The sequence below is a fragment of the Anas acuta genome, chromosome 24 (assembly GCF_963932015.1).
Source record: "Anas acuta chromosome 24, bAnaAcu1.1, whole genome shotgun sequence".
Lineage (NCBI taxonomy): Eukaryota > Metazoa > Chordata > Aves > Anseriformes > Anatidae > Anas > Anas acuta.
In genome coordinates, this window is record NC_089002.1 from 2,364,737 (window position 1) to 2,392,342 (window position 27,606).

Consider the following 27,606-nt stretch of genomic DNA (forward strand, 5'->3'; position numbering starts at 1 on the left):
CCAGCCCAGCGAACTCCCCAGCTCCATGCCCTAAATGCTGCCTGTTTGCCCCCAAAAATGCCACGGCCAGGTGTCAGCGGGGTGCTCCCCATCCACCCCATATGGCCCCGGGGCTGCCTGTGGTTCCCATATCCACGGTCCCCAGGGGGAGATGTGGTGTCTCGGGGCTGCCCTCTCTGCACAGGGAGAGGAGAGCGGGGAAAAAGGGCTGCAGAGCGAAAGGGTTCAGGGGAAAGAAGGAGCATGGGGGGCACACAGCCCGCAGGGAGGCCGGGAACCCCCCCCGCAGCCTCCTGGGCTTATTCCTCGCCGCTCCTGCGGTAGCGTTGTCACCTTGTGCCGCGAAGGAGTCATTACGGGAGCCGTGGCGGCGATTGGCTGGCTAAAAATGCCTCGGTAATCTCCGTGCTGATCTTTACCCCCCTCCTCCCCATCTGCCGTGACCTTCCTCCCAATGTGCAGATCCAGCCCGAGCGACACGGAGCTGACGGCTTCCCCGCCAGCGCCCCGGCCGCCCCCGCTGCCCCCCGGCCTCCGCAGCCCCGCGGCCGCCCCGCGCCCTCCCCTGCTCCCCGCAGCCGCTCGCCCAAGGTACCGGCACGCGTCCCCGGGGCTCCCAGCGCGGTACGGAGCCCACCCGGCCCCCAGGAGGTTGGTGGCGGTGGCAGGGGGCTCGCGGAGGGTGGTGGTGGCAGTGGTGGCCCCGGGAAGCAGACGGGATGCTGGGGTTCGGCACGTCCCCGCGTGCCGCGATGGTGCTGCCACCCCGGGAGCCCCTGCATGGTCCCCAAGCAGGGGAGGGGGATATATTTTGGCGTCGCAGCTTGCTGCCCCTTGCTTTAAGCAATTTCCAAACTTCTCTAGGATTGGGGCTTGCTTTCTGTCGTGGGTTCACCCCCAAAGTCCGGGCTCGCCAGCTTTTTTGGGTCACAGTGAGGGTGCCTCGGGTCTGGGCTCAGCCTCCTGAACCTCCTGGGGAGCTGCTGACGGGTGGGAAATGGCAGCGGGGGTCTCGCTGGGGGGGTGAACAGAGGCTCTGCAGCATCTTGGGGCTCAGAGGACATGGGGCCAGCGCTGCTGCACGTCCCCACCCTCACACACCCCGCTCCGTGCGTTACGCAAAAGCTGCATCACCTCCATAGCCCACACGGCCCTGCTGGCCCCCAGGGGAACCTGGGGGGCTGCGGGGGGATCTTGGGGGTTGTGGGGAGATCCTGGGGCTGTGGGGAGGATCCTGGGGGGCTGCTGGCCCCAGGGATGGCCGTGCTCACCCCACCAGGCTGGGGGCTGGCACCGCGGGTGGCTCAGTCGCTGTGCCGCCAGGAGCCCACGGGTCAGCCCGCACCAGGAGCGGGGTCCCTCCGGCTCCCCGTGAATGCACAGAAGAGGGCTGGGAGCCAAAAAGCCACCCCGAACAGCCTGCGATTGTCAGGGCTGTCAGTGCTGAGCAAGCGACCGCTTGTGCTCGCCTCCCCCCTGCCTCCTCGGTATGCGCTCGGCATCCCCCTACCCGCGGGCTCCTGCCCTCGGCCCTGGGAGCAGGCTGGGTTCGAAGGAACCCATTTTATCTCCTTGTTTCTGCCCCTTTGGGGGAGCAAGGACAGGAACACCCCGAGGAGATGGAGGGGGAAGGCCAAACCTCACAGGGCAGAGCCGGGGAGGCTGCGGTGACCGTGGCAGCCCCCAGGGAGAAGCGATCTCCCGGCCCCTCGCGCCCACTGGGGAGAGCTCGCCCCGCCGAGCTGCCCGCGTCCCCTCCTCGCCGTTCTTCCACCTGCCTCAGAAATGGCCAAGCGAGCGCCTCGCTAAACGGATTAGGGCTGCGCCTCCCCCCGCAACCCCCCCGAGCTGCTCCCACATCCCTCAGCCCCGGCCATAAAACTCGGGGCAAGGCGGTTGCTGCGGCACGGGGTGTCCCCGAGCTTGGGGGGCACGGTGACCCCGCACCGCTGCGTGCAGCTGATCAGCAGCGCCCAGCGTGAGGAGAAGCCAGGAAATCAGCCCTTACCCCAGGGATGGTTTTGGTTAGCGGCCCTGCTGGTGGCATCGTCGGGCTGTGTCCCCATGCCCTCCTCGGCTCGCTCGGGGACACGAGCTGGAAAAGAGAGAGGAGAAGCTCGGGAAGATTAGAAACACCAAGGGGAATCGATCAGCTGCTGGTGACAGCGCTGAGCCCGTCCCGGGGTGCCTGCAGCGGTGTCCCCAGGCCTGTCCCCATCCCCTCCTGGGGTTTTGCCTCTCCCCACGGTGCCAGGCTGCGTTTACCTAAAAGGATCAGGGCAAATGAGGCTGGGCAGCCTGCAGGCATCGCCTCATCACGTGCATGAAGGCAGGGCGAGGAAGGGATGGTGCTGGGAGCAGCAGCACAGGAGGAAGGTGCCAGCACCAGGGTCACGCGCCGCAGCCAGCCACAGCCCAATTTTGGCTCCCTGAGGGCCGCACCCCACCGGGACCCCCCCGTCCCCCGGTGCTGCTGCTCCTCCTCGGCCGTGCCGGGCGGTGCGTGGGCACCCCGGGGTGGGAGCGGCGCTGGGATGGAGCTGGGCTCTTCCCCTGCTGCTCGGCAGGAGCGGGGACACCTCGGTGACAGCTCTGCCCCACGGACAGACTTTGTCCCCGGCGGGGCAGCCACCGGGGCTGGGATTTGTGCAACAGCAGGGCAAACAGCGAGCCCTGCCGTGCTTTTGTAGGGGAGCCTTGGAGCAGGGAGATTCCCCGTGGGGCCGAGCAGCAGGGGAAGGAGGCAGCGACCCCGACCTCGCCATGGGCTTTATGGCTGCGCTCCCCATGGCTGCTGCCCGCACCCAGCTCGGCACAGCGAGGCGTTTTCCCAGGAAAAATGGAGCCTTTATGTCCCCAACACGGCCCCTGCCCCGGATGGGGCTCGGAGGGTGCCTTCGGGGCTGGGTATCTGCAGACAAAAAGGGGATTGTGTCGCTGCGAGCCGGGTTTCTGGCAGCACCTGCCCCGCGCCGGGGCTCTCCACAATGGCTCGCTTTTCTGCGTAATTGCTGCAGAGGGGCCAATTATCCTCCGCCGCTAATTACAGATGCAAAATAGCCCTGCGCTCGCATTCTTCCAGCGAGTCGGGGGGCTCCTGGGACCAGCCGCACATCTGTGGCGGGGGCGAGCCCTGGGCATGGGGGCACCCACACCACCTCCTGCCCCCTGCACCCGGTGGGAAGGGCAGGGGAGAGCTCGGGATGCGAGGGGAGGCAGACAGGAGGATGCAGTGCTTGAAAATCCCCCCTTCGTGCTGCAAAGGCTGGCATTCACGCCCCAAAAAAGCATTTCTCTCCTCCCCTGCAGAGCCGCAGTGCTGCCTGCAGGGCATCCCCGGCCCCACAGGGACCCCGCTCGCCCCGGGGCTGCCCGGGCAGGCTGCTGGCAGCACGGCCGGGGATGATTTGCTCCTCGGTTCACCACGGCGCTCGAAGAATCGTAACTCCAGAGTGCCAAACGGCCCGATAAATCAAGGCTCATTTCCTGCCAATATTGGCCGCCGCTTCCCACGAGGAAACTCCTTTTATCGAGGGGGAAAGGAGAGGTTGTGGGAAATAGGAACCGCTGGGAGGGCGAGCGCCAGGAGGAGTTTTGTTGTGGTTTTTGGTGAAGGAGCCAAAATGGGTGAGGGGCTGCGCACGTGGGAACCCCCCAAAGGCACCGAGGTGCCCCCATCACCAGCTCTCCTGGGTCTGGCTCTGCCTTCTCCTGGTGCTGCAGCCCTACAACACTCCGAGGCCCTTTTTGGCCAGCTGTGAGGCGGGGAGACACGCTCGGCTGGCACGCAGGAGCATGGCGAGCCCCACGGAGCTTCATTAAGGATGGAAGCGCTCGTTAGGGGAAAGCTGAGCCGGGCTGAGCCTCACGGGACCGGGTCGCATTCTGCGGGCAACCCGATCCGGGCAGACGCAGCCCCAGCCAGCCTCGTTACTGCAGCTCCTGCGGGCGGCTTCGGTTACTCGGCTCGACCCGCTCGTCTCCTGCTGGCTTTTAATTTCCCTGACATCACCCGCGAGCTGGGGGGAAACGCAGGCGCGGGGAGCTGGAGAGCCCCTCGGCACCCAGCCTCCCGGGGATGTGGCACCCTGTGATAAGACCCCGGGCACAAGCTGTAGGGTCTGGGAGGAGGCAGGACCCCGGAGCAGCACCCTGTGGGGCGCAGAGCCCCCTTTGCCCCATCCCGTGTTCCTGCCTCTGGTGCCAGCCCCTTCCCAGCTGGCGCAGTTGGTGCGGGGGCGGCACCGGCTGCCTCTCCCAAGGCGTTTTGGGGTTTTGTTTCTGCGGGAGCTCAGCCCTGGAGCCCTCCCTGCAGGGCCAGGGGGAGGAGAGGAGGCAGCGCCCTGCTCTGTCCCATCCTGCCCCCTCTGCACGGGGCACAAGGACCCCAAGGGGCAGTGGGATGAGGATGCCCTTGGGCTCCCCACTCAGCTCCCCCAAAACCGCAGCGCAGCCTAAGGGGGTAAAGGAGCCTGGCCCTGGCCCTACTGGAGCCCCACGGTGACAGCACCCAGCACGAGCTGGTGGCACCCTACTACAGCCTCCCACAGCACCCCAAGGGCACCCCACTCCGCAGGGCACCCCAGAAAGCGGGTGCTGAGCACCCCCAGCCCCCCGGGAGGCTCCCGCAGCGTTGCAGCACCCCGGGGGGGCGCACAGAAAGGCGCGGCGAGCGCCCACCCTGCTGCTACCCGCTGCAAGGGGGTGGCCAACAGCCCAAGGTGTTTTCATGCTGGGGGGGTGTCCACTGCCCCCCCCGGGATGATTTTTGCAACCTTTGCAAGCAGCGGCTCCATCCCTGGTTGTCTTGACAACGGGAGGCTGCAGGCTGGGCGCGCTCCCGCGGCCGCACGCCACCGCTGCCCGGCTGGTGCTGAGCGCGGCACGGCGCAACGCAGCGCGCCCGTCCCAGCCAGCTCCCCCCCAAAAAACCCCCCCGGACCCTCGCAGCCCCCCCCTGCCCGGCCCAGGTAAGCGGCAGCCCCTCCGGAGGGGGTTTGGCTGCGGGGAGCCTGGGAAGGGAGAGGGGGCAGCGGGGTGTCCCATGGGGACGGGGGTGCGGGGTGCCCGGGTGCCTTGCGTGGTCTGGGGGTGCGAAGGGGGGGCTGCAAGGGACCAGGTGGGATGGGGCTGGGTTGTGTCCTGCTCTCGAGGCGGGATGTGGTGTCCCCTGGTCCGTTCTGTAAGCTGGGGGGGACACAAGGGTGACCTTCAGCCCCAGAGCGCATCCAGGGGGTGCTGGGGCAGGGGCACGGCCAGGTTTGTGCCTCAGTTTCCCCAGCTGCACACGGAGGGGGGGAGGCAGCAGTGGGGATTTGGGTTGTTCCTGGCACTGCTGCCCCCCTGCCCAACTGAGCGCCTCACCCCACTGCTAAAAAAAACCCTTTTGCCTCCCCCCAACACCCCCCCATTTCCTACCCCATTGCTGAGCCCCCTCTGCCCCAAGCCTCCTTCCCCCACCAGAGGCAGCTGAATGCAGCCCCCCCCCGGCCCTGCTCCCGACAGCCCCAGGCTCGGCCCCGGTCACCTCCTGCCACCGCCAGCCCTGTCCCTGTCCCACCGAGGGGATGGGGATGGGACCCCCGAGCCCCATGCTCTGGCTCCCCCCTCCCTGCTGCAGAAGCAGGGGGCCAGCAGCACCCACTGTACCCTCCAGCACCATCGTTCGCTGCTTCTTGGATTACCTGCAAACCTCATTTTGGGATTTCTGCCCAACCCCTGCTCCTGGGACCACAAAAATCCCCCCTCGAGAGTCAGAGCATCCTTGTTTACAGCAGTGAGCTAAGAAGGTGGGCTGAGAAAAGCTGCAGAGCCAGGAGGCAGGTCGAAACCCCACAAGCTGAGGCTCAGAGCAGCTTCCCTTCCCCAGGCCCGAGCATATGCGTGGGGCTGATAATCCTGCTCCAGCTCCCCTCACCCCACAGCCCCCAGAGCCCGGCCACATTCCTGGCACAGCCGCGGTCCCCGAGCCCGGCTGCGAGCTCCCCTGGGGAGAAACTCGGCGTTATCTGCAAATGCCACGCATATTTCCAGAAACCTGCACGAGGCTCGTAAAAATCCCTAGAAGACTTTGATGGGTGCCCCTGCGTGCCGAGCAGGATAACTCCGGGGAGGGGAGGAGGAGGCAGGGGAAGGTTTCTGCAGAGCACGCAGAAGGCGAAGCTGCCCCGGAGCATCTCCCCCGTGCGCAGCCCCCAGCCCAGCAGGACGGGCGTCCCCCCATGGGACACGGGGCTCGTGTAACGTCCCGGGGTCGGGGAACCTCCTTTGCAAACCCTCTGGGTTTTGGGGAGCTGCGAGCCCTGCCCCAGCTGGGTGCAGCAAATCCCTGGTGCAGCCGGACCCCCCCTCAGTGCTTGCCCCCCTCCAGCTGGGGCAGGGCACAGCCCCCGGCACATCCTGCACTGGGTTCCTTAGGAGAGCCTCTCCCCGAGGAGGTTTCCCCCCATCACCTTCCCCTTGTCCCCGGGGATGTGCTGCCCTCACAGCCACCTCGTGCGCCATGGCCGAGCCAGCCCCATGGCACCACCCTGCCCAAAACCCCAGGGAAAAGCCCCTGGCACTTGGAGACCCCAATCCCCTCTGCCTGGGTGCTCTCCCCAGGGCTCCAATCCTGCCCAGAGCCATCCTGCCAGGACGCAGCCCTGCCATGAGCTGTGCCCAACCCACTCCCACTGAGCTGACTGTTTGGGAAGGGCCCAGGTTTGCCTCCCCCCTGCCAGGCTTTGGCTCAATTTGATAATTAGCGGGGCGGACACGCGTCCAGCCCTTCCCCGGCTTGCTCACGCCTCTCCAGGCTGCTCAGCCCCGAGCCCTGGGCTCTGCTCGGGGTGTGGAGCCGGCTGCCAGCATGAATCAGCAGCACCCAGCCCCTGGAGCAGCCCCGCTGGGTTGGGGACCCGCAGGCACCCCAAACCTCTGCCACCACTCCCCAAAGCAGTGCTGGGAGGAGGACACGGCCCCATCCCGCAGCCCCCATCTCCCCACTGCCCCCTGTACCCTGCTCCCCCCACCCCATCTCCCCTCTCCCTTTTTGGCTGCAGGCAGAGCCCGGCGACCCATCCCTTGTGCCGTGGGGGCAGCGATCCCTGCCTGGTGCTGGGACACCGGGAGGGCAGCGTTCAGCCCTTCACCCTCCAGCACACCGTCCACCCACTCCTCTGGCTGAGCACCAGCTTTGCACGAGGACCCGACATCGTGCCGGGGGGGATCTCACACCCAAATTCTCACAGGAGCAGCACCAAGGTGCTGGTGCCACGGCGCTGGGTGCCCGCGTGCGCACAGCAGGAGGGTGCTGGGTCCTGCCTGTGGTGGATGCAGCATCCCCAGGGCTGCAGGGCCGGGCAGGATGCAGCTCCCAGGGCTCCCAGTGGGTTTGCATGTGGTTGGACTCTGCTCTCGGTGCTCTCTCAGCTGCTCTGTGCTGGTTTGTCCTCGCCGTGAGCAGTTCCCATGCGGGCATAGTGGTGGGGCTCGCATCTGGTGCTGCACCCACTGAAATAGCAACGCCCAGCCCCACGCTGCAACCAGGGCAGGGAAATAACCTCCCGGCAGCACAGCACCGGAGCTGGGGCTGCTAAAATACAGCCGGAGCCCCTAGTGATAAAGCCTCGCACGCAGCCTTGGCCTCGCACGCTCGCAGAAGGGGACACACGGCGTCCATCTCGCGTTGCGGCTCCTTGGGAGGGTGCTGCTGGGCTTGCCAGGTCTCGGAGTTTAATTGCAATAAAAGCAGCTCAGACAATTGGTTCGTTTCCAATTGCCTGAGCTCTCTGCTGCTGGAGATGGCCCTGCTGGGAGGCACCGAGCAGCCACAAGGCAGCAGCACGCAGCAGATCGCATCCCGGCCCCGGCTCACGCGCTCCTGCAGGCGAGGGTCCCCGCGCCCTCGTGGCCGTGGGGCTGGGGCTCTGCGCTGGAGCTGGGATGTGGGGTTCACAGGAGGGTTTTGCACCAAGGCAGCTCCTTGCATGGCATCAGTTTGGGCTCAGGGATTGGTGTTGGAGAGCTCCAGGTGCTGCTCAGCTCCTCCGAAATGCTGGTGGAGGGGACCTGGCCGTATCATGAGCCCACATTGTGGGGGGGAGATTGGGTCTGTCCCCGCCACCAGGCGCTGCTCTGGGGCCCAGCACAGCCCTCGGCTGCTCCCAAAATCGAGCAAACCTGGAGAGCAGCTCCAATAAACCTGGAGAGCAGCTCCCATGTCCCCATCGGGCTGGTCCCACCCCAGCCCGGGCTGCACCCAGCCCAGCCCCAGGTGGGGTCAGAGCCCCTCTGAGCCCTTTTATTGCCCGTGGGGGCCGTCCCTCCTCCCCGTGCGCTCTGATTCCTGCAGCCCAAGCGCAGCTGCCAGAGCGGCTTCCCCCCTTCCCTGGGTATTTTCACCAGGAATTCGTCACCGCCGCCTCTCCTCCCAGCCCTGTCAGTGCTCGCAGCCCTGCACCAAGGCTCAGCCCCGGCTCCTTCTGCGTTATCACGAGGTCACCCCCTGCCCGGGGCAGGATGGGGACAGGGACACGGGCTGGGCTCTGCTCCCCTCCTCACCATGCATCACTTTGATCCCGCTTTAGCAAAGGGCTCTGCAGCAGGAAAACCACCTCTGGGAGGCTGCAGAACCCCTCCTGGCCCCCCAGAATTGGGCAGGATGGGGACACCCACGGAGAGCTGCCACCTCCCCGTGCCGTGCCCCGTTCTGGCTGCAGTGGGGCTGGGGCCGTGTCCCAGTGAGGCTGTGCTGGAGGCAGAGCAACCAACCTGCCTCCAGCCCGGCCCCGGGACGGGCAGGTCCCGCCTGGCTCCAGCCGGGCACAGCACCCATCGGTGCAGGGATGCCCGGATCCCGTGCCCGTGGCACCGGCAGCGCCAGCCCTCTGCATTGCAGCAGCCTCCTGGCTGCACGGAAGCAGCACCCTCATCCCCGGCCCCTCTCTGCCAGCTCAGTGCCCGCAGGGGGGCTGGGACCCCCCCGTGATGCCAGCAGGCTCCATCGGGGAGCTGCGGCACCGCTCAGCACCGAGCGGGGTGCCAGAAAGGATGGAGACACGCAGGGGGACCGGCAGCTGTGGGATCAACCCAAGGACATGCCAGCCTCCGCGTGGGCATGAGCCGAGACAAATTTCAGCGTTGCACTGTGCAAAAACCTCCGTAGCTCCTCTCCATCTGCTTGGGGGGGGGGAGAAGTGAAGACCCGCACCGCCCTGGGTGCAGCAGCACCCAGCTGGGGCTGGCAGCTCGCCACGGTGTGGCTCAGAAACTGGGCATCGCTGCCAGCTGCCTTGATGTGGGTTTGGGGTGGCTGGGGGCCACGAGGCTGCCCGGGGTGGTGGGCACAGGGCCAGTGTGGAGTGTGTATGGGTTCGGGGATGTGGGGGGCACACGGGGGTGCGTGCACGGCTGCGTGCGTGTGGCGGTGAGAGAGGCAACAAGGCGGCAGCGTGAGCTGTAGCAGTGATGCAGAGCCAAAAATAACCCCCAGGCTGCAGCTCGGACCCGATCACAGCGAGGAGCGAGCTGCGGCAGCCAAACCCCGCAGTGCCCCTCAGCCCCACTGCCTCGTGTGCCCGGGGGTCCCACGGGACCCCCAGCCGGAGCTGTGCTCCCTCCATGGCATCCCTCACCCCCTGTCACCCTGAGGATGCCCTCGCGCTGCCAGCGCAGCCTCTGCGACAAAATTAAGAGCTGGAGAAGCAGAAACATGAACCCAGAGCGGCCCCAAACACCCCATGGAGGTGCAGTGGCACGGCTGGTGGGCAGGAAGGTCGGGGACCCTCACCCCTGGGGAGGGCGGTGGCCGTGCCAGGGGTGCTCGGGTGCTGCATGGGTGTTGCTGCGCCTCGCCAGGCGCACGGGGCCGGTGCTGGCGGCACCGCGGTCCCCTCCATCTGCGCCTCCGCGGCGGGGCGAGGGACAGTCACGCGTTTATTTTTAACCGTCTGGGGAGGGCGGCGCGGGGATTGGTGGGATTCGTGGTTATATCACTAAATCCCTGCGAGGCTCTGTTAGTTCCAGCACAGCGAGCCCGGCCGTGGCGCTCCAGTAACCATTTCGGCACCCCATCTGCCCTGTCCCAACGGCTGCTGGGGGCCGGCAGCACGCAGCCGGGGGGAGCGGGCACCCAGCGGGCACCCACCCTTGGGTGGCACCCCCTGTGCCCCCCCAGCCATCGCCCTCTCCCAGGGGCAGGATGTGACCCGGCTGTGATGGTGCGTGGCGCCGTGTGGCCCTATCCCCTCTCCCACAGCCCCTTTGGGGATGGGGCAGAGGAAAATTGGGGTGGTTTTGGCTGCTTTTGGCCACCCTGGTGGCAGATGCCCGGTGGGACAAGCCCAGCGCTTCCCACGGGAGCAGGGTCCAGAGCCAGGACAGGAGGGGTCGCAGTGATGCCCGTGGCTCCCCACGGTCCCCTCTCCTTCCCCATGCGGTGCCACCTTGCTGGCCAAGTCCCCAGCCCCACCGGCATCCCCCAACCCCAAAAATGCGTCTCCGGGTGGAGCGGCAAAGGGTTAAGCCATGCAGCAGGCCCACGTGACGCCACGGGGATGCCGTTTTTCTGTAGATCAGGACGGATTAGGCTGGAATAACAGGACGAGAATTTCTCCCGGCTGCACTCCCCCCACTCGGCGGCTCCCCCGGGGATGCGCAGTGGCCGGGCCAGAGCCCCCACCGGGTAAGGGCCCCCCCTGCATTCCTCCCCTCCTTTCTCCATCCCAGCAGAGAGGTTTTAGGGTTTCGGTGGCTCTGCGGCAGCTCTGCCTGCCCAGACGTTGCATAAGAAACCCTGAGGCTCGAGCAGGGCTTGGATGCCTGCAGCGGGGTCTGGGTTTTGCATGGCACCGTGGGGGGGGATGTGGGGGGCACAGGAGGGGAGCTGGAAGGGCTCTGTCCCCCCTCCCCATCCCCTGCAGCTGGGTGCTCGCCCCGTGGTGCCGCAGGGCATGGGGATGGGGATGGGATGGGGATGCAGCGGGATCGGATGGGGTAGGGTTGGGGGTCTCTGCTCGGCCCTGTGAGGCTGCTGTGAGCCCCCCCCCCCGACCCTTTTGCTCCCCCCAGTGCATGAGGCTGCTGCTTGCCCGAGAGCCACCGAGCGCCCGCACCGACGGCCGAGGCCGCCCCGGGAGCCATGTCGGGTTCCTACGACGAGTCGGCGGCGGCCGCCGAGGAAACGACCGACAGCTTCTGGGAGGTGAGCCCCGGCCACCCCCCTTGTCCCCGCGGCGTCCCCGTTAGCCGTCACCTCCATGGGCAGTGCCCTCCCTTCCCAAACCTAGCCCTGGCGCGGGCGTCCCTGCTGCGGTGTCCTTGGGGGGGCTGCAGGAGGTGCTGCCCCACCGGCCCTTGGGGAGGGAGAGGATGAGAGGAGGCGGCTGGGAGCAAAACCTCCATCGCTGCACCCCCATGGGGCACCCCCGGGCACTGCTCCCATGTCTGCCTGTCCCTGTCCCCATCCCCATATCCCCATCCCCATCCCTGCCCCCATCGCTCTCCTCATCCCCATCCCTGTCCGTGTCCCCATCTGTTCTCATCCCCATCCTTCTCCCCATCCCCATCTGTTTTCATTCCCATCTCTCTCCTCATCCCCATCCCTGTCCCCGTCCCCGTCCCCGTCCCCGTGCCAGGTGGGGAACTACAAGCGCACGGTGAAGCGCATCGATGACGGGCACCGGCTCTGCAACGACCTCATGAACTGCGTGCACGAGAGGGCCAAGATCGAGAAGTCCTACGCCCAGCAGCTCACCGACTGGTCCAAGCGGTGGAGGCAGCTGATCGAGAAAGGTACCGCGGGGAGCCGGGACCCCCGGCGACCACGGGAGGGGGGTTGGGGCCGCAGGGGGTGCTCACCCGTCCCCTCCGCCCCCCAGGCCCGCAGTACGGCAGCCTGGAGAGGGCCTGGGGGGCCATCATGACGGAGGCGGACAAGGTGAGCGAGCTGCACCAGGAGGTGAAGAACAGCCTGCTGAACGACGACTTCGAGAAGGTCAAGAACTGGCAGAAGGACGCCTACCACAAGCAGATCATGGGAGGCTTCAAGGAGGCCAAGGAGGCCGAGGACGGCTTCCGAAAAGCGCAGAAGCCCTGGGCCAAAAAGCTCAAGGAGGTGAGAGGAGAAGCACGGCGTGGGACCCACGGGACCCCCGGGTCCCTGCTGTCCTCACGTCCCCCCCCCTCTTCTCTCCGCAGCTGGAGACGGCCAAGAAAGCCTACCACCTGGCCTGCAAGGAGGAGAAGCTGGCCATGACCCGGGAAGCCAACAGCAAGGCGGACCAGTCCAACACCCCCGAGCAGCAGAAGAAGCTCCAGGACAAAGTGGAAAAGTGCAAGCAAGATGTGCAGAAGGTGCGAGCCAGCAGCGCCGCGGGGCAGCTCAGCCCCGGGCTCACGCAGCATCGGGCACCAGAAATGGCCCCATTTCCCCATTGTTCCCCATTTATGGCCATTTGTTCCCCATTTATGGCCATTTCTTCCCCATTTATGGCCATTTCTTCCCCATTTCTTCCCGTTTATTCCCATTTATTTCCATTTATTCCCTTATTCCTGTCCCTGTGCGTCTGCACAAGAAGTGGCTGGGGTGTGCGAGCAGGGCAGAGATTTGCCCCTCTTGCTGGGGTGAGATCTCTCCCTCCGCCAGGCTGATTTTGCCCTGCGGAGGCTCTCGGGGTGCTGGTGTAACCGGGACACCCCCCCTGCGCCTTGCAGACTCAGGAGAAGTACGAGAAGGTGCTGGACGAGCTGAACAAGTGCACCCCGCAGTACATGGAGAGCATGGAGCAGGTCTTCGAGCAGTGCCAGCAGTTCGAGGAGAAGAGGCTCAACTTCCTCAAGGAAGTGCTGCTGGACATCAAGAGGCACCTGAACCTGGCCGAGAGCAGCAGGTAGGCGCCCCCCCGGCTGTCTGGGCAAAAAACACCCGTGTAAGGGTCAGAAAACAAACCAAGCCCTGGGTGCTTCCAGGAAAACCCATCCCCTGTGGCACCAGGGGGCTCTGGCCAACACCGTGGGCACCAGGAGGTGCCAGAGAGGTGTCCCCCGCTGTCCCCTTGGAGGTGCCACAACTTCAGACATCCCCACCTCGTCCCCACTGCTGGGGTTCCCCAGGGGGGTCCATCCCGCAGCCCCCCACCCCTCGCCTCTCCCCACAGCTACGCCAACGTCTACCGGGAGCTGGAGCAGACCATCCGCCTGTCGGACGCGCAGGAGGACCTCCGGTGGTTCCGCAGCACCAGTGGCCCCGGCATGGCCATGAACTGGCCCCAGTTCGAGGTGAGGCTTGGAAACCCCCCCCCGGGATGGGCAGCAGCAGCCCCCCGCGTGGCAGCAGGGTGCTGAGCGCCGGCGCTTTGTGCTCCCAGGAGTGGAACCCGGACCTGACGCACACGATAGCGAGGAAGGAGAAGATGAAGAAGGGCGAGGGGGTGACCCTGACCAACATCAGCTCGGGGGAGACCGGCGCGTCGGCGGGCGAGCGCGGGAGGTGAGGGCTGTTGGGGAGCGAATTTTTGGTCCCCCCACGTCTCGCTGGCCGTGCCCCCTTCCCCAAAAGCTCAGGAAATCCGCAGCACCCACCCAGATTTCGGTGTCACCCAGTGCCCGCCCGCCCCCCCAAATCCCCTCTCCTTTCCCCCCCAGCGTCAGCAGCCACGACCGCGGGCAGACCTACAGCGCCGAGTGGTCCGACGACGAGGGCAGCAACTCCTTCAACGCCAGCGAGGCCAACGGGGGCACCAACCCCTTCGACGAGGACTCGGCGGGGAAGGGCGTGCGGGTGCGGGCGCTGTACGACTACGACGGGCAGGAGCAGGACGAGCTCAGCTTCAAAGCAGGTGAGGATCCTCAGGGGTGCTGGGCTGTGCCGCGGGGCGTCTGCCCGAGCTGCAGGTCTCCTGGCTGTGCTTTTTGGTGTAAAACGCCCCGAATTGTGTCGGGGTTATCCCAGCTCTTCAAAACGTGGGGGTGGCTGAGAGGGGAAGGCACAACCCAGGGTGGGGCTGGAGGGGAGGTGGGACAGGGCACATGAGTTCTCCTGGGGCACCCCTTGCCTTTCCGCCCTGCAAACCTGCTCAGGATCAGTCCCAGAACCCCCAGCAGCCCCACCCAGGGGAGAAATTTGGGGAAGGCGAAGCCCCAACACCTGCCACGAGCTCTCACCTCTCTGCCTCCCGCTCCAGGCGATGAGCTGACCAAGCTGGGAGAAGAAGACGAGCAAGGCTGGTGCAAGGGGCGCTTGGACAACGGGCAGCTGGGTCTCTACCCCGCCAACTACGTGGAGGCAATCTAAGTCTTGTGGTGTGCTCCTCGTCGCTGTCCGCAGATAAATCCACCCTCCGTTGTCTCATCTCTCCGCCAGCCAGCCAGCCATCTCGCCGTCCGGTCCGTCGCCCCTCACAGTTAGAGATTCAGACATATTTTCCGACCAAGCTTTTATTTTTTTAAGAGTTGTCTCCGAAGAGTATTTTGCATAGCCGCTTTTCTTCTTCTTCTAAGATAACGTGAAGCGAAAGATGACGTTGTCCGTGCTGCGTTAGCTGATTTGCCGAGCGAAAAGCCGATACCTCAAGATCTCCGAGCCCAGCCGGTGACAGCCCCTGGCTGGTGGCTTTTACAGACACTGACACCCTGAGCCGCCCCACGACCGGCTGCAAGCGCTCCGAAATGCACGGCGCTGAAGCTCCTGGGACCAACCTAATTCGCCCCCCTGAAAATGAGAGGGAATGGGGTTTTGCTCCATTTATTTTTTGGCCGTTCCGTGTCCTCCCCGAGTCCTCCTCCATCCCCGAAGGAAGGGGACCAACGTCCCCTCCTGCCCCGCAGCCGCCTGTCCCCATCCAGGGGCACCGAGCGAGGTGGGACCAGCCCCAGCATGGAGCTTGGTGGCATCTCTCCAGCTTCCTCCTCCTCCTCCTCCTCCTCCTCGTGGCCGGGTGCTGCCACCACGCTCCAAGCCAATGCCCTGCCTGTGCTGCAGGGAGCAGCAGCGGCCTCCACAAGAGCATTTATCCCGGGCCAACCAGATCCTAAAAGCGCTGCCGCTTCCCCAAGGACCTCTCCGCAGCCCCATGGTGCCACCAGCGCCCCGCAGCCAGCCCAGGATCTCGGGGACCCACTGGGGACCGTCCCCTCCGACCCCTTCTTGAGGTCTGGCACATGAGGGATGGGAGCAGGGGCAGGGGGACACCCTCCAGGCTCACCCCATTCCTGCACCCGGGCTCTGGGAGCAGCATCAGCATGGGCCGGAGCCCCCTCAGCACCCATGGGTGCCCCCGCACAGCGCCCTCACCCCACCCCTCTTCTCTGATCATTCCATTTTTTTCCACCCACCACCCTCAGCAGCATCGATGCCGATGCTTTCCCTGCGTATTTCCCCCCCTCCTCGCCTGCCCGCTCCGTCGGCTAGCGAATTTTTTGGCCCCAGGGACCAGGCGCTCCCCCGGGAGCACGGAGCGCAGCGCCGGGCAGCGCCAGCCCCTGCCAGGTACACGAATGGGAAACAAGAAAAAAAAAAACAAAAGTCAGAAAAAAACCTAACCGACCACCTGTCTCAGCAATGCACCCCGGTTTTTTGTACATTATTTGTGTAATTTAAGAGGTATATATATAATATATATATATATTGTGATCGTATTACCGTGGATACAACAACTAAAGCAGCAAGAGAAAATAACCGAGCTCTGTAAGCGTGCTCCGGGTCTGGGTCCTCGTTTGCGTGCGCCGATCCGGAGGCAACTCTGGGGGTTACAGACCCTAAACCCCAAAACTCTTGGGGTTACAGACCCCAAACCCCAAAACTCTGGGGGTTACAGACCCCAAACCCCAAACCTGGGGCAAGCCCCCGAGCCCCCCTCATCCCCCCAGACCCAGCCACATCCCCAGCAGCCCCAGGTAGGGGATCCCCGACCCTGAGGCTTTGGGGTGCTGCAGGACTGGGGCTCGGTCCTGAGCATGCAGCATCCTGCGGGGAAGGGGCTGCCTTTGGGATTAGCTGGGAAAGGGCCTGGGGAGCAGGGGTCTGGTGGTGTGGGGTTGGGGGAATCCCTGTGTCATGCACATGGTTGGGGTCCTGAGGGCTGCAGGAGGGGGGAGCAGCTGTTTTGGGGTGTGCCGACCCACCGGGCAAAGCCTTGAGAAGCCCACAGGGGGATTCAAGGTAAACCTGCTTTTGGGGAGCATCCCCAAAGTGCTTCCAGTCTGACCAGTGCTTCCCAGTAGAAATGGGAGATGGGAAGGCCCCAGAGCAGCGAGCCGATGCTGGCACAGTGGGCAGAGCCCTGCTGCAAGCCTTAAAACCTTGGGAACATCAACCTGTGGGTCGCCAGCCCCTTTCCCATGCCCAGAGGGCCAGGGCCGCCCTGGGAAAGAGCAGCGGCTGCATGCAGCAGGGTGGAGGGAGTGGGAGAGGGTGTGGGAATGGGATTTATCCCCTATTTATGGGCTGGAGCAGCCAGGGCTTGGGGAGAAACCCTGCGGTGCCGGCTGCCTGGGCGCAGCGCTGCTCCCGCACCCACTGAGAGCAGCAGCAGTGAAACGACCCCAGGTGAGAGGACAAAAAGGGTTTTTCTGGGCTCACAACTGACATTTCCCCTGCTTCTCTGCAGGGCTGGGATCCCGGCATGCCCCCTGAGCTGCCAGGAAGGTGGTCAGCCCCCCTGGGGGGCCGGCAAAACGCCCCGTGCCTCCACGCACCCCAGAGCTGCCTCCCCAAAATGACTCATTCTGGGTGGGATTTTGGCACAGGATTTGGGGACCACCACCAAAGCCACCCTCAGGGTCCAACCGGCACCTCCAGCCCGTCCTCCCTGCACACATGAAAATCACAAGGCACATTTCACTTTTTCCCCCATTTCTTTTTTTTTTGTTCCCATTTTCCAGAGGCGAAGGCTGCTCTCCTCCTTCCCCTGCTCCTCCTCGCCGTCCTCCAGGAGCTTCAGCCTCCATCCCGGCTGGGAGGCTGTGAGGCCGTTCAAAGCAAGTCCACTCCTCCATGTGTGAGCAGCACCAAACAGGCAGCCCAAAAAACCTCCAGGCAGCTGGGTTCAGTTAAACACAAAGGAGCTGCCCAAACGCCCGGGCTTTCTTCTTTTAAACCCGCCCAAAGCGTCTCGCAGGTCTCCGGGCCTCTCTCCCACCCTTTCCGTTTGAACCTGAACCACAGCTTGCTGCCAGCCAAAACCAGAAAGAAAAATAAACAAATAACAATTATAATATAAAAGGTCAACATTGCCAGGTAACTTAGACCCTTGTGAAATGTGCAGCTCCAACAGTCCCTGGCTTCGCGTCCAGGTCCTGGCGCAGAGAGCGGCGCTTCGGGTCCGTGTCCCGGAGGGAAGCAGCAGAGCTGGCAGCTCCCTGTTCCTAAAGGCAGGATTCGGGAGGGCAAAATAAAACCCAAAACCGAGGGAGGAGCCCAGGGGTGGGACCTGGGGGCTTTGGGGGTCCCCGTGGGGCTGGGGACCTGGCTCAGAAGGGGTCAGAGCCGAGGTCCTGAGCCCACATTTTGCTCTTGTTGGGAAACGCATGGAGCAGACGGGAGCACACAGCGACGGGGGGGACGCCTCCCTCCTGGGGCCTCGAGCCCACCAGTCCTACTGGGAACCCACTGGTGGGTGCAGGTGGCCCGGAGCTCGGGAGCTCCCCCCTTAGGGCAACACCAACGTGCCCGTCCCCATATTACCCGGCTGCTCCAGCACGGGGCAGATCCACAGCCACCAGCCCCACTCGCGCCCCATGCCCAGGTTTGTCCTCCCCTGCCACCTGCAGCCCCTGCCTGGGGTCGTGGGACGAGCCTTGCTGCTATCCCCTGAGGCCCAAAATTTGGGTGGTCCCAGTCTTGGCACCTCAGGGCTGAGCTGCAGCAAGGGGCAGATCCCCCCTGCCCCATCCCCAACAGGCAGGAGCTGGGTTTTGGGGTGAATCCGGAGCAGCCCTGCAGCAGCACATGGGGTCACCAGCGCCAAAGGGGACAGGTCCCACAGCCTGGCCCTGTGGTGGCATGGGGACAGGGTCTGGCTGTAGGGGAGCGTGGTCCTGGTGGTCCCCCCCATGCTGGGACAAGTGATGCCGTGGGGATTTTGGGGTCTCCTGCTGGGGGCTGCTCTTGGCCCCGTGTCCTGCTGGTGCCCAAGGCTGCAGAGGAGGGAGGACGGTGCGTGGGGACAACAAGACACCCGCAGGCAGGACAGCGGGGTGTCCACGCTCCCACCCTGATCCCTGCTGAAAGGCACCAAGGCTTCGGGCAGCCCCCACCCCAACCACAAACACATCAGCCCTTATTTTGTCCCGGTCATGCCCCTGTCTCCTCCGCCTGCCCCAAAATCCACAGCCACCCCCAGCCAGGAGACGAAGGCTCCGTGCAGGGTCCTGGCCCCGGAGCCGGGCACGCCGGGGGTGGCCTCGGAGCTGGGGGCTCGTCCCCACTCCAAGGCCGGGGTCTGGGCACGGGGGGGTCCCTGCGGTCCGTGTCCATCGGGGTCGAGCCTCCCGGTACCCCAGCCCCGGTCCTTAAGCGCTGGATGCTGGTTCGTGAGGTCGGGGAGGCAGAGGGAGGTGGCGAGGGGGGGGTCCCTGCCCCTCCTGCGCCGCTCAGACCGGGTGCACGAACTGGTAGACGAGGCGCTGGGAGATGTCGGGTTTGCGGATGATTCCCTTCTTGTAATACTGCCGGATGGAGCGGCTCAGCTTGTCGTAGTTCATGGCCGGGCGGTTCTTCCGGATGCCCCACAGACGAGCCACTTGCGCCGAGTCCTCGATCTTGAAGATGCCTGCGAGGGGAGCGGGGACGGGAATTTCGGGGTCACCACCTCGCCCCCTTCCCTGATCCCATGGCGCCCACCCGCCCGCCCGCCCACCTTTCTCCTTGTTGAGCCAGCGGATGAAGCGCCCGTAGTTGTGGGGTTTCAGCAGCAGCTCCTTGAGGAATTGCCAGAGGTGGATGGGCTGGCCAGCGCAGGACGAGTCCACCTCGCTGTCCGCCCAGCTGGTGTCACCCCCTGGAAGGGACGGGGACAGGTGAGGCCGGGGAGAGCGATCCCGCTGCCCTGCGCTGCCCGGGGGCTGCCAGAAAGCCCAGCTCGGTGCCTGCAGCTCCATCCACAGCCCAGGGCTGGGGCTGGGGGCACGGCTTTCTGCTCCGTGCAGCCCTCCTGCAGCCCCACAAGGACGCACGGCTGCAGGATGGGGCCGGCGCGCTTCTTGCAGCTTTTTCCCCTTTGCTGCACCACGCGGAAGCCCTCGGGCAGAGGGAGCGCAACCCCACGGATGCCACCACGAGGGATAATTGCAACTCAGCAGGGAGCAGCCCCTCCACCACCCCAAACCCACATCAAGGGCCGGGCTCCCTGTCCAGCTGAGCCCGTGCAGAACTCACCGCAGTATCTGACATCCCCTGGGGCAGCTTTTTCCTTCATCCACGCAGCTGGAAGGGAGGAGCAGGCGGTCAGAGAGCGTCTCCCCCAGCACAGCACCACCCTCTCCGGGCTCCCCGCGGTCCCCGGCACCTCACCGGACTTCCAGATGTCGAGGTGAGCGTGGAGGACGTCGCCGCAGACGGGCGAGCGCTGGCAGAACTGCTCCTCGGACATGGCGCACAGATCCTTCCCCGACAGCTCCTGGAAGGACTTCCCGATCTGCGGCAGCCGGTACTGGTGCTCCGTCCACAGGATCCACTTCTGCACGTTGCCGGGGCTCCAGTCCGCGGGGTCTGGGGTCAGGGCCGGGCGGTGAGCGCAGCCCCCCCAGCCCCATGCAGGGGCACCCCGCTCTCAGCCTCCCCCAGCACCCCACGGTGGTGGGACCGTCCCCGTGCCACCTCCCTCGCTTTGGGGATCCCCCTCCCTGCACCACCCCAAATCCTTTAGGGGCCGGGCAGCCTGCACGGAGCTGCACACATCCCCAAGCTGCTGGTGCTGTGGCGGTGACACCCCAAGCAGCTCCCTGCTCCGGGCTGTCCCCAGCCTCACCCACCCATCCAACTGCACCCAATCTCCCAGGAAAAATGGGATTTTAAAGAGTCCTGCCTTTTTCTCCCCATTTCCCTCCTGGCTCCCTGTCTGCAGCACCCCGGGGTGACACCAGCGCCCCGCAGCAAGGGCTCAGCTTCTCCCCGAGCCACCAGGGGTGAGGGGTGTTTTATTTTAGCAAGCAGCCCCGTCCTGGAGCAACGCTTGGGGTTGTGAATGCATCGGGACCTGCAGCCCAGGCACATCCCTCCCGGGGATGGCACCGACCCCACTCCCACCCCATGGGGAGGGTCGGGGGCACCCCGTTGGGCGCGCACCCACCTGCGGCGATGTTGAGGAGCTTGCAGGCCGTCTCGATGTCCTTCAGCACTTCGCCCACCACCATGCTCTGCATCTGCTCCAGCGAGTGCTCCTCCAAGGGGAGGCCTCCTTGTAGGTCCCCTTCAGCCCCCAACCCCAAACCCTGGCTGTCGATGACCGGGCACTGCTCGGGCTCCTTCTGCGCCTCGCCTCGCCCCGCGGGGGCACCGCTCTGCGACGTCTCCCCCGTGCCCTTGGAAGCCCAGGCGATGTCCTCCGAGTAGAGCATGTCGAAGTAGTGGAGGCAGAAAGCTTGGAGAGGCTGCTCGGGGGTGCTGGGGGGGCTGGGGCTGTCCGGGCAGCCCCAGGGGTGGGCGCTGGGGTCCCAGGGGGGTGGCAGGGGGGCAGCGTCGGGCCGGGCGAGGCGGCCGGGGGGCAGAGCGGTCAGCCCGGGGCCGGCGCTGCCCATGCCTCCTGCGCTCAGCGCTGGCTCCGGACCTGCCGGGAGGGGAGGAGAGGAGAGGCTCAGCCCCGGCGGCAGGCACAAAGGGGAGGCTCTAAGCCTGTTAGAGGGGAAAAAATCCTCCAAAGAGACACCAAAGGGGAGCCCTCGGATGAAGGAGGGCTCGGGTTTATCTGGGGGTGCTGGGGGATGTCCTGTTTTACCGGGGGAAGGAGCCCGGGCACTGCGGGATTTGGGGTTTTCCCAAGATTTGGGCACCAGGCTTGCAGCAGGAGGGTCCCAGCCGGGCTGGAGCCCCTTGCACGGGACCTGTAGGGTCCCCAAAACACCTCTGCAGGGCGGCCCGTGGGTGTTAAAGGACGGAGGATGCCTAAACCACGCAGGCAGGTGGGTGTGCGTGGAAAACATCGCCTGCTGCTTCCACCCGAGGGTGCCCTGGTGGTGACGGGCACCCGGAGCTGCTTCTCCCCGGGCACCTGGCCTCAGCCACCTGCTGCCAGCCCCCGGACCAGAACTTTCTTTTTGCTCTCCCACAAGAAAAAAAGTCCCCGAATCGGCCCGTCCCCATCTGTCTCCGGTACGCGGGGAGCCCCGGAGGCTGCGGAGAAGAGGATGAGCCTGCTGAATTTCCATGGCAACACCAGGGAACGGCTCCATCCGTGGAGAAAGCTCCCCGAGAGGCATCCGGAGGCTTTGGGAAGGGAAAGATGCCACGAGGGGAGAGGCTGGGGACAGGCACGGGAGGGCCAGGGCACTGCCGAGCTCCTCGCCTGCCTCGGGGCATTTCTCTTTACAATAAATAAAAATAAAAAGTCTTGGGGCTCTCTAGAAGCACAAGAAGTAGCATCGCTGCTACCCAGCTTTTGCTGAAAGGAGCCTGCAGAGCCTGGACCAACCCCAAACCACCAAGACCCCAAAGGGACCCAAGGAAACGAGGCAAAGGGGAATGGGGCAGAGCGGCTGCTGTGAGGTGTTTCCCCATCTCTTCTAAATCCCGGTGAGGGGAAAAGGAAGGGTTTAAAGGAATAAAGAGGAAAATAGGCCCTGGGAGTTCCTGCAATCCTACAATTCCTGCAGGAGTCCCTTCAGCCCAGGTGGCCGAGCTGTTGTCACCGTCCCCACAGCTCCTGGCGTGCCAAAAACCTGCCGAAACCCCACTCATCTCCACACCGTTGCTCCCCCTGTAGCTGGGCACGGGGCTGCTCCCAGAGGCAGTGTGGGGGTCATTAAACCTCGTTAACAGCCCCCGTTAGGCACCACAGCACCGGCAGGGTGACGGGGAGGAGCGGCCACATGCTGCTCGCAGGGACGTGTTTAACCCTTGGCAAAACCCTAAAAAAATGTTGGGAAAACTCATGGAGGAGCCGCGGGCACCCAAAGAGGAGGGGGAGGAAGCCGTGCCGGCACTGCGGGGCTGCTCCCACCTCCCGGGCAGTTTCCCTGAGAGATGGCGCCCGCTTCCAAACCTCTCGTTTATTTGCTCGGGATTAAAGGAAGAGCTTTAAGAGATCAGCCTTAAATCCAGCCCCACGCTGCTGCCGGCACAAAGGAGACGCGGCAACAGCTTGCGCGGCTCCAGCCTGCAAAGCACCGTCTGTGGGACGGGGACGAGACCCCTCTGGGGCACACCGGGGCCGGGGGCTCCTCCGTGCCCTCCCCTGGGTCCCGCAGCCCCCAGGCAGTCCCCTCCCTCGGGCATCGAGCTGCCACAGCCACGGGACGGGCACGAGGAGGAGCAGGAGGGAGGCAGCGGGGTGGCAGCAACGCAGCCGTCCCCATCCCGTCCCCTCTTTCCCCAGCTGGGACAAGAAGGCCCCGATCCCTTGGGAAAGTGGCCCCGAAAGCCTGAGCAATCATCCGACAAAACGTGCTGTACTCTCAGGGCGGGGGCCTTTGTTTGACTTTCTCCCGCTCTGGCACGCAGGCGGCCGGGCTGGGTGGGGACCTGTTTGCTCTAAGAAGCCGTTTTGGGAGGGTTTTTTTTCCCCCTTTCCTCTCCCTTTTTGCTTTTCCCTGGAAAACGAGAGCCGGAGGTGCATCCCGGGGCACCGAGATGCTCGTGGGGAGCACCGACACGCACAGCTCCCCAAAACCCCTCCGTGCACCCCTCTGGTTTATTTGGGGCCACCCCGGCAACCACAGCGGCCCCGCCGTGCGCTCCCTGCCCTGCGCGCACGCTGCCAGCGCCCGCAGCGCGCCCGCGGCGAAGCCACGCCAGCCTGGCCCCGCGCTCGTCCTGCTGCTCGGGGCGAGAGAGGAAGCGATTAGGGACTTAGCTCTTGCGACACTTTTTAAACAAACAAGTGCCACCGAATTCGCAAAGCCCGCCGGGCTTCCCAGGCTCCTGGGTGCGCGGATTCGGGCGCACGGCCCCGCCACGCAGCCGGGTGGCCGCAGCGCGGAGGAGAAGCTCCGGGGCATGGGGCAAAGGAGCAGCCCCCAGCCCAGGATGGAGCCCCCAGGGATTTTCTCAGGTCCCGGAGCAAAACTCAGCCACCCAGCCCTGAAAGGATGAGGGACCTGCGCTGGGCCCTGCTGCGGACACCGGTGGGTGGCAGCTCGGATGGGTGCGGGGTGCCCCTGCTCCCTGCTTTCCCCAGCCCCAAGGGGATGCATGGCACGGGGCCGAGCTGACAGCACCAGGGCTCGTTTCCCATTGCTGCCTGGCAGAGCCTGGAGCAGAGCAAGGAGGAAAACTCTCCTGTGTAGCACGGCAGCGGCCACAGCTGAAGGGCACCGCAACAGCCCAGGTCCTTCTAACCCTAACGTCACCTTCCCAAATCGCCGAGAAAACCAAGCGGTGCCTTCCCTCGGAGTGAGAAGCACCGGGGGGCTGCAGAGCTCTGCCAGGTGCAGGGTTTGGGGCAGCGCCGGGTCCCTGCTGGGCTCAGAGCTCTGCCCCTGCTGCCATCCACCCGTCTGGGTCTCAGTCCCATCGGGGGCTCGGTGAGGTTGTGGCTGAGGGGGGTGAGGACGGGGACAAGGACCCCGCCTGCACTGCCCCAGAGCTCTCTTGGCAAACGCGACCCGCAACTGCACACAGCGGTGACACCTGCACCTTTCAGAGGATTGGCCTTTGGAAGCAAGGGAAATTAAAAAAAAATAATAAAAAAATAATAAAAAAATAATAAAAAAAATCCACCCCCACCCTCGAACAATGGGCCCGTTAATTACGACTAAATCCGCGGTGGAACAGGTTGTGCCGGAGCGCGGCTCAGGAAGCCCCGTGGGACCCACACAGCTTGGCCGGGCACAGAGGTGGCACTGCCCGAGGCACCCAGGATGTCCCCAAATCCTTGGGCACTTCCGAAAGCCCTCCCCGGGCTTGGGATGTCCCCAAATCCTCCCGCGGGGCTGTGGGAGCTGAGAGCAGGCAGGGCAGGGGGCAGGCAGTGGGATGGGGACGGGGTCGTGCTGTGCCACCAGGTCCCCACCGGCAGCACTTCCCCTTAACTCATCCTTTGGGCTTCCCCCTCCCCATCTGCCTTCAGCCGACAGCCTGGGGGTGGGTGATGATGGGGGACCCAGAGACCCCCTCTCTGCCCCCAAGCCCCTTTAAACCTTCAGCTTTCAGGTTTTCCCGTTATTTTTCCCCGGCAGCAGACACCGGGGTGCTCAGAGGCAGCTCCCAGCACCGCGGGGTCCCACCAGCACGTGCCACCCCCCTCCCCAGCCACCAGTCCCATCTCAGTGGTACCGTGCACCCCCCTCACCTCTGCGCACAGGGAGGGGGGATTTGCCAAATGGGGCTGGGGGCTTGGGGCAGCACTCGTGGAGACGTGATGGATCGGGGTCTCGCTATGCCAAGAGACCCCCACTCAGGGCAAACCCACTGCACAGAGGGGACGAAGCCCACATCGGGGTCCTGCAGCCCCCCAGCTGCCCCCCAGCCTCCTGCTGTGCCCCCCAGCCCCCTCCCCGTTACCTGCATGGGTGCTGGCATGGGGACCAGCGTCCCCACGGGTGCCTGCGCCCCAGGTCAGGCTGCCCTGGCCACTGGCGCAAGGAGGCAAACAGCAGCGGGGAGGGGGGGGCTGGCACAGCCCGCTGGGGGCCAGAGCAAAGCCCCGGTGCTCGGTGTCCCCCAGGTGAGCAGCAGAGCTTGGTGTTCCCCATGCAGGGCCAGGGAGCCCCTATTTATAGCAGCACGTTCCTCCCCCGGCGGCTCCCTGCCCATGAGAAAGGCCGTATTGTGGGGGATTTGGCAGCCGAGTGGCGTTTGTCTTTCACCAACCGAGCATAACCATAAAAACCGAACCTAGAGCCAATGTGCCTTGAGCACTGGAAAAAAAAAAAAATAAGATCCAGAAAAGCTCCGCAGCTCCAACAAGGCGCGGGGCTGATAAAAGGGCTCCAAGCACTTTGTGGGTGCCCCTCAGCTCGCAGCGCCTCGCTGGCAGCCTGAGACCTCCGTAAAGGGTGCCAGTTCCCATCGCTCACGTGGTGCCCCCAAAATTCATCATCCCCCAGCCTCCCAGGGGGTGCAGGGCTCTGCGGGACCTTCTCTCGTTGGGGAAGTGGCACAGGGACCGTGGTGGGTGCTCAGGAGGCGCCCTGGCTCCCCATCCTTACTCCAGGAATTCGCAAACCCTCCTTGATTTCGGGTGACACCACCCCAAGAAGCCCCAGGAGCCTCACACCAGGGGACAGCCACGTCCCCACAGAGCCCTGACGGCGGCAGCAGGAGCTGCAGGACGGGATGCCCACAGGGGACATCCCCAAAACCCATCCCAAACCGGTGCCAAACCTCCTGGGATCACAGGAGGGGGCTCACCAAACTGTCCCACGGGAAGGACGGGGACGGTGAGGGGGGTCTTACCTCGAAGGGGCAGCTCAGAAAAGGCATCGGTCCCGGCGGCAGGCGGGCAGAGCCGTCCCTGGGGTGCTCGGCACGGTGGCCGGGGTGGGCATGGCCCGCAGCGGGGTGCCCCGGTGCCGGCGGGGAGGGCGGGCAGCAGCACCCTGCCCGGCTCAGCGCGGTGGCAGCGCGGTGGCCAGGAGGAGCCGCATCGGCTCCGGGCACCCAGCACGGGGGCGGTCGGGGACGAGGCTGGGGCGCACGCGGCGGTGGCCGAGGGACAGTGGTGGCCGTGCCGAGGGACGCGAGGGGGACGGGGGCAGCCAAGCCGAGCGCAGGTCGGTCAGCAAATGCCTCCTTTGGCCATTATATCTAATTCCTTCCTTATTTACCTGAACAAACAGGCTGTGTGCTTACCTCAGCTGGAGGTGTTTGAACAGCCCAAGCGGGGTTAACCCTTGAGGGGTGCAGCGAGGTGCCGGGCTCAGACCCAAAAGGGTCCCAGAAGGGGAGCGGAGCAAATCGGGCACCGTTAACCCCTTCCCACCTGGGACATCCACGCGAGGGATGGGGGTGCCACGCAGGGCAAGACCAAAGGCTCCTTTTGGGGCTGGACCCCGCGGCACAGAGACCCTCTGGGTGCACGGCAGCGCTTGGCAGAAGACCGTGGCACGAAGCATCCCCCGGGGTTTTGGGACCAGGAGCATCACCGGTGATTTGTGCACCAGCACAGCCACATGCGGCTCGCAACAGAGGCAGCAGGCTGCGAGCGAGGATGCTCTGAGCCACCAAGGCCACTGCCCCTTGCTCCATTCACCAGCCCAAAATTGCAGGGAAGGGGCTCCAGGATTTGGGATTTGGCACCTTCTCCTCCCCAGGTCCGTGCTGCTGCTGCGTGCGGGGAGGAGCGGGGGCGCTGGGGGCACAGAGGGAACACGCAGAGCTCCGGGCCCGGGTTGTCTGCACCGGCAAAAGCAGGAAAAAGCTGTTTTGACCGAGACAGACCCCGAGCTGGTATTTACTGTCGTTTTTTAACCACGTAAAGAACGCGGGGTGGTTCAGGCGGTTCTCCTGCGCACGCAAAACCGAACTCTCCCATGCCCTAAAACCCCACGATTTTACTGTGTCAGCCAAAAAAACCCAGGCACGAACACCCTGGTGCAGCCCTGATGCGTCCCACACTGGCTGGGACCCACGTCACCGCGTCCCGGGGGGGTTTTGCAGCCCCATCCCGCTCACCCCAGAGCAGCCGGCCGATAAGTGTCCACCGGCGATGTTTGCCTGGAGGAGGGAGGAAAACAAAACCCCGTCGGAAGGCGGTCAGTGTGTTAATGTTATCTTATCCCATGGAAAACATTGCCCCCAGATTAGGGCTCCTGCCACCCGAGGTGAGTTTTCTCCACTGTTTTGGTAAATAGGGCCAGGTCTGTAACACGTGGCGGCGGCGCAGGGGGGAGATGGGGGCTGGGAAGGATGCGGCCCCGCTGGGGAGGTCGCCAGCCCCAGCTGGGCTTTGACGTGGGAAGGGTGCATGGGATGGGGATGTGGTGCAGCCGGTGTGGTGGGGAGAGGGGTCCCAGCCCCCCAGCTCCCACCCAATGCCCCCAGCTCACCGCAGCCCCGGCACCACCCCGAGCATCTTCGCCCCGCCTCGGTCAAGGCACAACGTGCACGACCCAGCACAGCTTCGCCACGGCGGCAGCCTGGATCCAGCATCCCACAACGCCCGTTGCGAAGCGCCAAGCAGCTGCAGTGGGTCGGGATGCCAGGGAATTCCTCTTCCCCGTCATTTGGGGCTGTGCCTCATGTTGAGGGGTGCTGGGAGCAGCAGGATTTGGGCTGGCATCCCCGGCTGTGATAACAGGTCCTGGGCAGAGCCACAGCATGAAGCCAGGAGCCACAGGCACAGCCTCGGGGCTCTGCCCAGCTCCGGGGTTTGTGCACAGCGCCCAGACCTGCTTTGGGGTCCCCACGTGGGAAACGGCGTCCCCAAACAGGAGCCAGGGGCAGCCCCAACCCAGCACGGCCCCGCAGCCGAGGCCACAGAGCCTTCTGCGCGCAGAGACCTTTATCGTAGCTTATGAATGGCAACATAG

At 65.0% G+C, this 27,606-nt stretch overlaps 2 protein-coding genes across 4 annotated transcripts; one reads left to right on the top strand and one right to left on the bottom strand.

Annotated features, from left to right (window-relative positions):
• The first annotated feature begins 432 nt into the window (after window positions 1–432).
• PACSIN1 (protein kinase C and casein kinase substrate in neurons 1) lies at window positions 433–15,658 on the top strand. 3 transcript variants are annotated; one of them, XM_068659878.1, is made up of 11 exons: window positions 452–591; window positions 10,556–10,666; window positions 11,053–11,185; window positions 11,619–11,775; window positions 11,862–12,097; window positions 12,181–12,336; window positions 12,697–12,872; window positions 13,140–13,260; window positions 13,350–13,471; window positions 13,627–13,820; window positions 14,166–15,658. In XM_068659878.1, the coding sequence occupies exons 3-11, from the start codon at window positions 11,123–11,125 to the stop codon at window positions 14,273–14,275; spliced, it is 1,335 nt and encodes a 444-aa protein (XP_068515979.1). In that variant the 5' UTR covers window positions 452–591; window positions 10,556–10,666; window positions 11,053–11,122; the 3' UTR covers window positions 14,276–15,658. The 3 variants fall into 3 exon arrangements, with proteins under 3 accessions (XP_068515978.1, XP_068515979.1, XP_068515980.1); XM_068659877.1 differs by lacking the exon at window positions 10,556–10,666 and having other exon boundaries at window positions 433–591; XM_068659879.1 differs by lacking the exons at window positions 452–591; window positions 10,556–10,666 and adding an exon at window positions 4,842–4,970.
• On the bottom strand, window positions 15,353–25,664 carry SPDEF (SAM pointed domain containing ETS transcription factor). The gene is made up of 7 exons (XM_068659880.1): window positions 25,532–25,664; window positions 20,271–20,747; window positions 19,493–19,690; window positions 19,358–19,405; window positions 18,840–18,980; window positions 15,814–18,752; window positions 15,353–15,782 (listed from the first exon to the last, which is right to left on the bottom strand). The coding sequence occupies exons 2-6, from the start codon at window positions 20,716–20,718 to the stop codon at window positions 18,574–18,576; spliced, it is 1,014 nt and encodes a 337-aa protein (XP_068515981.1). The 5' UTR covers window positions 20,719–20,747; window positions 25,532–25,664; the 3' UTR covers window positions 15,353–15,782; window positions 15,814–18,573.
• Between the last annotated feature and the right edge of the window lie 1,942 nt (window positions 25,665–27,606).